The sequence below is a fragment of the Bidens hawaiensis genome, unplaced genomic scaffold, assembly GCF_021521415.1.
Source record: "Bidens hawaiensis isolate Kalapana, Puna unplaced genomic scaffold, B.hawaiensis_p1.1 tig00025122_1, whole genome shotgun sequence".
NCBI classification, from domain to species: domain Eukaryota; kingdom Viridiplantae; phylum Streptophyta; class Magnoliopsida; order Asterales; family Asteraceae; genus Bidens; species Bidens hawaiensis.
In genome coordinates, this window is record NW_027493995.1 from 259,131 (window position 1) to 267,720 (window position 8,590).

The following is an 8,590-nucleotide window of genomic DNA, read 5'->3' on the forward strand; positions in this document are numbered from 1 at the left end:
CTTTTGACTTCACATAGTCAATCGTGATAACACCCGTTGTGAGTAGTTGTTGTACCGTGTTATGTCTACGTCAAATATGCCTTGATTTTCCGTTGTACGTACATCACGCTATGGGCTCTACCCATCAATGATTGACTGTCATAATGTATGCAAATAGCCGGCAAAGGCTTTGGCCATATTGGAATATCTTCCATAAATTGACGTAGCCATTCCACCTCTTCACCACATTTATCCAAGGCGATAAACTCCGATTCCATCGTGGATCTAGCTATAACCGTTTGCTTAGAAGACTTCTAAGCAATAGCTGCACCACCAAGTGTGAATACATATCCACTTGTAGATTTAGAATCTTTTATATCCGAAATCCAATTTGCATCACTGTATCCTTCGATCACAGCTGGATCTCGATTATAATGGAGTCCATAGTCTCTTGTGTATCTTAAGTACCTTATAACCCGTGTTATACTTTTCCAATGTTCTACGCTCGGATTACTAGTATATCTACTTAGCCTACTCATGGCATAAGCTAGATCGGGTCGAGTACATGTCATAAGATACATTAGACTACTAATAATTCTTGAGTACTCTAACTGAGCAACACCCTCGTCTCTATTTTTAGATAGATGGTGGGTCGTATCAATTGGAGTTGACGCGACACGCTTGTCATCCTTATTGAATTTCTCAAGAATTTTATCCACATAATGAGATTGACTCATGATATGACCATTTTGGGCTCTAGTGATTTATACCCCAAGAATCACATCCGCAAGACCCAAATCTTTCATGTCAAACCTTGCTTTCAACATGTCTTTTGTAGATTTAATCATGTTCTCATTACTCCCAATGATGAGCATGTCATCTACATAGAGGCATAAAATCACGTAACTACTAGGTGTGTCTTTTACATAGACACATTTGTCACACTCATTTATTTTGAAACCATTGTCAAGCATGACATGATCAAACTTTAAGTGCCACTGTTTTGGTGCTTGCTTCAAGTCATACAAAGACTTGACGAGTTTACATACTTTGCCCTCTTTCCCTGGGCGGAGAAACCCTCGGGTTGCTCCATGTATATCTCTTCATCTAAATCGCCATTTAGAAATGCGGTTTTACATCCATTTGGTGAATTTCCAAATTTCATAAGGCCGCGATTGCAAGAACCAACTTTATTGCCAAACATTCCACATTCTTATCAAATTGCAAGTTACCCCCACATTTAATTCTTATTGGATGAACTTATCCAATCACTAAGAGGGGTAATGAAAGGTTCTCCCTTTCACACGAGGATTAAGAAAGCATTCTCAAAGACCATTTCAACATACCATAATGGGTTGTTTCTTAAATGGCTCATCCCCCACATTGCTTGCACTTTGATCCAGTTTAGGCAAATATGCCTTAGTGTGAGCTTATCACATTTACTAGCGTATGAGTTCTCCTTATGATCTAGTTATCCCGTTTTGACTTAATGAAGTTATACTTATGGTTTAGCCCATATAAAAATTCCTTCTTGTGTGTACCCATATTATGAATGCTTTCTAAGTTAATATAATCTCCGTGGAGCATATAAATTAACAAGTACTAGTCTAGCATGCTTTAGACTACAATACTTTAGCATGTGAACAGAAGATGCTTCATTCTGATTCTTCACAGCCTCAAGAGATACCACAATATCTCTTGCCAACATTCATATCTTGGTTTAGACAAATTAATGAGACTTTATTTATCATCCCAACACATTGGTATTAGGAATGTCTCAAAAGTTAAAGTACGTTACGCAAACATACTTAACTTCATTAGTCAAATTAAGATATATACTTTTGTTCTCCAAAAGTTTTACCATTTACTCATAAGAACCTCAAACATGAGTCTTAAAACGAGTTAGTTTGGTGAACACATTCAACATAATGAATGTTACCCGTATAATATCACTAAAGCTTGAAATAGTCAAGTATATTGACAATCAAACAAGACAATTGCATGTACCTAAAGTGATGTATACATTTCCGTTGTTTGTTTCGTTGAAACCATGTATTGGGATACTCTCCCAAAATGAAGGATAAATCCTCCACATAGTTCAAACAACATTGATGGCGGTAGACACAACTACAAATCCATCATTATTGTAAGTCTCCTATAATAAATAACACACGGTTTATTAAAGTCATTTACAATAATAACATATATTTCTTTCATATGATATAATTCACAAATGTGAATCTTCACAATGTTGATACTCTCAACATATCTTGTATCCATGTTAATACACTCATCACATGGTATGTGACGTCTCATCCTTGACATTTAATCATGGTGATAACTCACAAATTGTCTTTGTGCAAATATCTTCTTTCACTATTCGTTATACTATACATATTTGATTAATTTCTATTTATGGGTTATCCGAAGATATTGAACCCAAACAATATTTGAAAGTAAATCAATAAACTGCTATAGTTCAACGAGTATCTATCTCTAGTAAGCTTACTAGAAAATATTATACCATTTTGAAACGTTTGGGAACATATAAATTATGACGGTGATGCCACTTTTTCTGAAAAATAAACTATGCTAAGTTAGTTTTTTAGAAATATTAATAGTGGCCACTCCCGCTAAATTAAAGTTACGCAAAACTTTTTAATCCAAACACTCGAATTAACCCACCGAAGGTGTTCTAAGTCCAACTTTGAAGGGACCAAACAATGGGTTTTTCCAAGAGTTTAGCGTTAAAAAATCCAAATTGTAACCGGTTTCCGTTTCTACAAAGTCGCTCATTTGAATAGAAACAAAAAAAATGTTTTTTTAAAAACAGAACCGCATGAAACAAAACTAGTTTGAGTCACACGAGAATGTTTTGAATACACGAATGGTGATTTTTTAAAAACTTTGTTTTAAGATTGTAGGAAACCGTTCGTGTATAAAAATAAAACACTATTAATAAAATGATTATAATACAAGGAATCAAACCTATCTAGAAAAACAAGTAAATTACAATACGAATTACACCGGAAAAAAATCAAAATTACAATACAATTGAGATAAAATAATGCAAGAAAGGTGTAGAAGAAGAATGGTGTTGTAGTCTTTGTGGCCGAGGATCGTGTTTTACACGGGGCCCTTAAAACAAATTCCGGGTCTATCCCCGTTTTGTTTCCCAGGGTACAACGGCCTAAGCAATATATACTGCCGGGGAGGGCTCTAGCACCTGAATAGTACCTTAAAGAAAATGATGAAGATGATAAAAAATATTGGAATTCTTTAGGGAGAAAGTTGGAGAAAACACAAGAGAGAATGTGTTATTTTGTGTGTCTTTCAACCAAGGAATACCTTGGTATTTATAGTTGAAAAACCAACTCATTCACCATAACCACATGAGTTGAAACTTCAATCACCATTAACCAAAACTTTAATTTTTTGACCAAATTAAAGGAACCATTAACCAAAACTTTAATTTTTTTGACTAAATTAAAAGACATTTTAATGGATTTGACTAATTAACTAACAACCTTGAATAAAATAATTCAAATTTTTTTTTTCACAAAAAATTTTCTGACAAAAACAACAACCCGACATGTTTATTTGTTTGGTAGGGAGAAACCATGGGGTCTCCTTTTTGACCAATGAAGGTAATCGATCAGCTTATTTGACTACACCATTACATAAAAGCTACTTCTTCTCCCCGAAGGAAAGCACCAAATTTAGGCTCCAATTAATTAAAAGAATTTCCTTTTGGTTTTCTTTAAACCAATAATATTATACTTTTATATTTATGATCATGAGTTAAAGATCAAAAGTAAATGTCATATAATTGTGATCAAAATTTGAAAAGCAGCCTTGTTTTAGCATGGCCAATGAGGAATCGAAAATATTTCTTGGGCGAATTTTATTAAAATATTTCGTTATGTATCTTAATGATAAATTAATACAAGGCATTCAGTTGTACGTACTAAAACATTCTTATTTGTAACTTCTAAGAAAATATTGCTAAAATTTATAAAGCTATTTATTGTTTTTCAGTTTATTTAATTTTGGTTAAAAACTTAAAATTCCTCCTGAAAATATAGCGTGCACTGTATAAGTGTATATATTGTTTTTATTCTTTTTTCAATTGCTGAAATATATATCAACCATAATGCTAGAAAAGAGTTTTGGATTCTCAAATATAAATAATAACCGGAAAAGTTAGAAAGAATTCTTTGTTGGATCGATGCCCCTTTTATGTCATAAATCCATTATTTGATTATATAAGTTGAAAAAGCATAATCCATTTACCATAAGAAAGATTATCAAAGTCAAATCGTGAAAAAAGTATAAATAATTGAAACAAATAAGTTCCATTAAGTAATTAGGCTCCTAATTGCGCACAGAATTCGAAGATATAGGTCATCATAAGTTTCTGTTATTCTATCCGCAATAACTATAAGGATATCCGTTATGGTGGGGGGCTTCGAAGCCCCTCCACAGTGTCACGTCATCGTCTCGTAGAAAACAGGGCTTCAAAACCCGCCCTGTTATGGTTTAATGCCCCTTGGGCTCCCCAATATATAATATATATATATATGTGTGTGTGTGTGTGTGTGTGTGTGTGTGCCGACGGCGCCCTGCGGCTGTGTTCTGCGCCCTCCGGGCCTTCTGAAGAGCGCCCATAGCATATTGTCTAAGAAGATAAAAACTAATATTCTTTCTTATAATAGAAGTCTGACAATTAAATCTGATGAACGAAAACCACCAGTCTGGTCTAGTAACAAAAATGTATGACTAACAACTAAAAAGTTATAAATTCTAGTATTACTTGAGACATGAGATAAAATATGTGAAAAAATAATTAGTTAAAAAAAAAAGAAAAGAAAAAACTAACGAACAAGAGTCAGCGCCCTCAACAGACCCATTGACTCCGCCCTACTATCAGCGGCACTCTAACTTAAACAAAATATCACCATATTTTTACATGCGAATTATACGACGTCAGCGATGCTTATTCATTTTAGCGTTTTATAGTGTGATGAAACATCGATAGAATACATGATAACTTGAACAAGTGGTGTTTTTGACTTTGTATATGTACCATGATTTGATAATATTCTTTTTTTTATATAAAAGATTATTAATTAGCATTGAGCGAGTTGAATATATGCCCACAAAACTTAAGGAGCAAGTACTATATGAAAAAGATGTTCCAAATAGACCAAAGTTAACCAAAAGTCATTTCTTTTATATCTTGATTCTATAATCTTTAGGGTACCCTTTAATTCCTCCATTACTATATAAAGAGACACCAATGTTCCCTCTTTCCACTCATAACTAAACCTTTTTTCTTAACTCTCATAACACTATAATTCTCTCTCTTCCTTTCCAAGTGTTAAGTTACCCGCCAGCAACTAAGTAAATGTCTGTTGAAGATAATAAGCATGCACAAAACCCTAATAATGCCATTAAAGATAAACTCAGTTTTGTTAGAGATGGAGCAATCAAATTGCCACCCGGGTTTCGGTTCCAACCCACGGATCAAGAGATCGTGTTTCAGTATCTGCTTCGTAAGGTCTTCGCATGCCCGTTGCCTGCCTCAATCATTCCTGAAATTGTAGACATTTGCAAATTTAATCCTTGGGACTTGCCAGGTTTGCGCTCATTTTGCAAACACTATATTACCCTAAAACCCTAACGGTGAATCACATTATAAGTGTTTCATTTTGTTTCAATGCAACTAAAATAGTACTTGATTATTTTGATTTCAAATGCTTAAATAGGGGAGTGGGAGCAAGAAAGATACTTCTTTAGCAAGAAAGAAACCAAGTATGGACATGGAAATAGGGTAAACAGAAAGAGTGGCGATGGATATTGGAAAGCAAGTGGTTTTGATAAACATATCACTAGATGTTGCAACAACAATCCGGTTTCGAGGAAGATAGATATGATTACAGGGATGAAGAAGACACTTGTGTTCTACAAAAGCAAGCCTTCGACTACTAGAACTCGCTGGATCATGCATGAATATCGACTTGTTTACTTGCCGAGTTTACCTACAGCGACCTCCAATGATAAGGTAACATTGTTGAAATGAATTCCATGTAAACAAACCTGAAAAACATTTTTTTTTATTATCAATAGCCTACTGGTGACGCAAAGGTAATCCGTAATCACGTGCTGATTTTTTGAGTTCTCATATTCAAATCTTGCTATTCATTGGGTTCCTAATTCCTGTCATAACCTCTTGAAGGCCCCCCTCCGGCTACAAGTTGTATTACCGATCTTGTTGGTTAGCAGGGAATTTCTCGTTCTTATCATCTTGATTTTGTTTCAACTTGCAGAAATATTGGATTCCAACGGGAAATTGGGTGTTATGTCATGTATTGTTGAAAAAGAGAAGTCGAATATCAGTTGAAAATGATAACTGGAAGACATTGGATTCACGGAAACAACTAACTAGTCATCCAAATTTTACTAGAGATAACACGGTTTTGATGGATTGTGATGAAGCTAGCTCATGTTCATCTTCTTCATCCTGTGGCTCTAGTGTGGTCACTCAAGAAGTGTCAAGTAGAACACCATTAGACCTTGATCAAGAAACTACAATTGTAAAATAGTAAAGTAATTAATCTTTTTTACCAGCCTTACTAATTAATGTATTGATCATTAGTTAATGCTATTGATCTATTGATGAGGAATCTACTTTCCAATTCTGCAAATAAACAAAGAATTTGAATCAAATTCCAAGATAACACAACAGTAAGAATAATTTAAAAAAAATTAATGATTCATGAAATACAAATATATATTCAGAAACAAGTATTTAATGTTGATGGATGAAGCCATAGAGGGCTCAGTGAGTCGAACACTATTTTTCTTTAGTATTAACATTGTATTTAACGTATTCATTTTGTTGAGTTTAGGCCCTGGTGGTATAACTTAACACTTAGGGTGTTAAAGATGATTTTGCAAATGCTAACAGATATCACTTCCTTCATGTGTTAGAAAGCATTGAAGGTAAGATGAGTTAAAAGTTTTAACTGGCTTTAAAATCAAACTCATACATAATAATTTAACAATTACTTTTAAATTAAACTGATGGGGTTTAAGCGAAGTTAAATCGTTCTTTTAGATGAGATGAAGTAAAAATAGGCAAAGTGGACGATGTGGAGTATTTGGAGTTAATAGACTTAAATGTATACCCCATATAGCTTTAGAAACCGTCTAAATTACTGTTAGTAAAGTAGTTGAAACAAGTATAATTAATAGTTTGTTGTCCCCGTATTGAAAAATCCATATTCCGTTACACTATCAATATCTCTTTATACAAATAAGCGGGTCGGCCCATGAATTAGTTTGCCGTTAGCTAAAAGCCTAAAACCTGTAACTTCAGTGTTAAGTTTGTTTTATAACATTGTATCTTATACCCCTGCTTTCTAATACACAAACTAAACATTGGTTTATACGTGATAATATTCTTTCTTTTTATCTTTATATTTTACTTATTTATTTTTTCTTACAGCTATGAAATCAAAAGTATAGTATTTATGACTGCAAACCAATTGTCAACCTATTAAAAAGTTGTTGCTTAATGAAAAAGCAAAGCACAACAGAAGGACCCATCACTTTAACTTGAAAGGGATAGAAACAAGTTGTCATATCAAACTTGAAACGGGTCCACAACCAAGAGCTGCATGCTCACTTTAACTTATTATATAACTTGTTACAAGTATACAAACGGTGGTCGATATGAAGTCACAATGAACAATACTAACCATCACTTTACATATACATATCCTCGGCCAGCTTTTATATATATATATATATATATATTGAAGAAACATTAAATCGAACTGGATAGTCTGATCGGATATTTCCCCAGATGTGAGTATTCTGAAGCGCTATGAGAACAGATCCAAGCTAGTGCCTGCAAAACAGAACACCGTTGAGTCTCGTTACGGGAAGGACAGAGTGGGGAGTCTTCCCGTAACCACCCTCCGGCGTGAGAACCAGTACTGTATTCTAATCAGAAAATAATACGAGTACCGGTATATTTGCGTAAGGCTTGAGAGTGTGAATGAATCCCTTGAAGAGATGGTCTTCGTATTTATAGCCGAAGGTGGAGGGAAGATGATTAGTGGAGTTGTCACTATCAAGTTATTCCCTCTTTACCTGAATGGACACGTGTCGAACCTTTACTGGATGTGACAGTATGGACCCGTTTATGGTGTAACCATTATCTGTGCACGTCGTGGGATGGCCATTACGTGTCCAGGTGTCTTCTTTCCATTGGTCGATGTCGCTATCAGGAGGTGTTGGGGGAATCTTCTAGAAATAGTTTGTTGCATCTTTTCTTCCATATCACATGGGCATCATGCGTGTGATGAGTCCCTTGAATTGTTTGTGGATTCCTTCCGCGGATGCTCGCGTGGCAGTCCGCGGGTTATGGTGGAGATCTACCAAGTGTGTCTTGGATTGTGGATAGCTTTACCAGTCCACGTGCTCCTTTTGCGGATGTCTTTCGACGACTAGCGGATTGGATAAGGGATCCGTGGGTAGCGGATGTCTTTTAACGATCTGCGGGTTGAGGTAAGGGGTCCGGGGATAGCTTTGCTACCCTCCC

General features: G+C 35.0%; 1 protein-coding gene and 1 pseudogene across 1 annotated transcript; one reads left to right on the plus strand and one right to left on the minus strand.

Annotated features, from left to right (window-relative positions):
* Positions 1-293: 293 nt before the first annotated feature.
* On the minus strand, positions 294-716 carry LOC143570864 (secreted RxLR effector protein 161 pseudogene; annotated as a pseudogene).
* Positions 717-5,356: 4,640 nt separating this feature from the next.
* LOC143570863 (NAC domain-containing protein 83-like) lies at positions 5,357-6,598 on the plus strand. Its single transcript, XM_077056402.1, has 3 exons — positions 5,357-5,618; positions 5,748-6,043; positions 6,309-6,598. Exons 1-3 carry the CDS (start codon positions 5,387-5,389, stop codon positions 6,582-6,584), a joined length of 804 nt encoding a protein of 267 aa, XP_076912517.1. The 5' UTR covers positions 5,357-5,386; the 3' UTR covers positions 6,585-6,598.
* Positions 6,599-8,590: the final 1,992 nt, after the last annotated feature.

What these genes read in the sequence shown, in the direction of transcription:
- LOC143570863 (XM_077056402.1), top strand. Translation starts at nt 5,387, where the DNA reads ATGTCTGTTGAAGATAATAAGCATGCACAAAACCCTAATAATGCCATT. An exon ending in TAATCCTTGGGACTTGCCAG is followed by an intron (nt 5,619 to 5,747) that starts GTTTGCGCTCAT and finishes ATGCTTAAATAG; the next exon opens with GGGAGTGGGAGCAAGAAAGA. An exon ending in CAGCGACCTCCAATGATAAG is followed by an intron (nt 6,044 to 6,308) that starts GTAACATTGTTG and finishes TTCAACTTGCAG; the next exon opens with AAATATTGGATTCCAACGGG.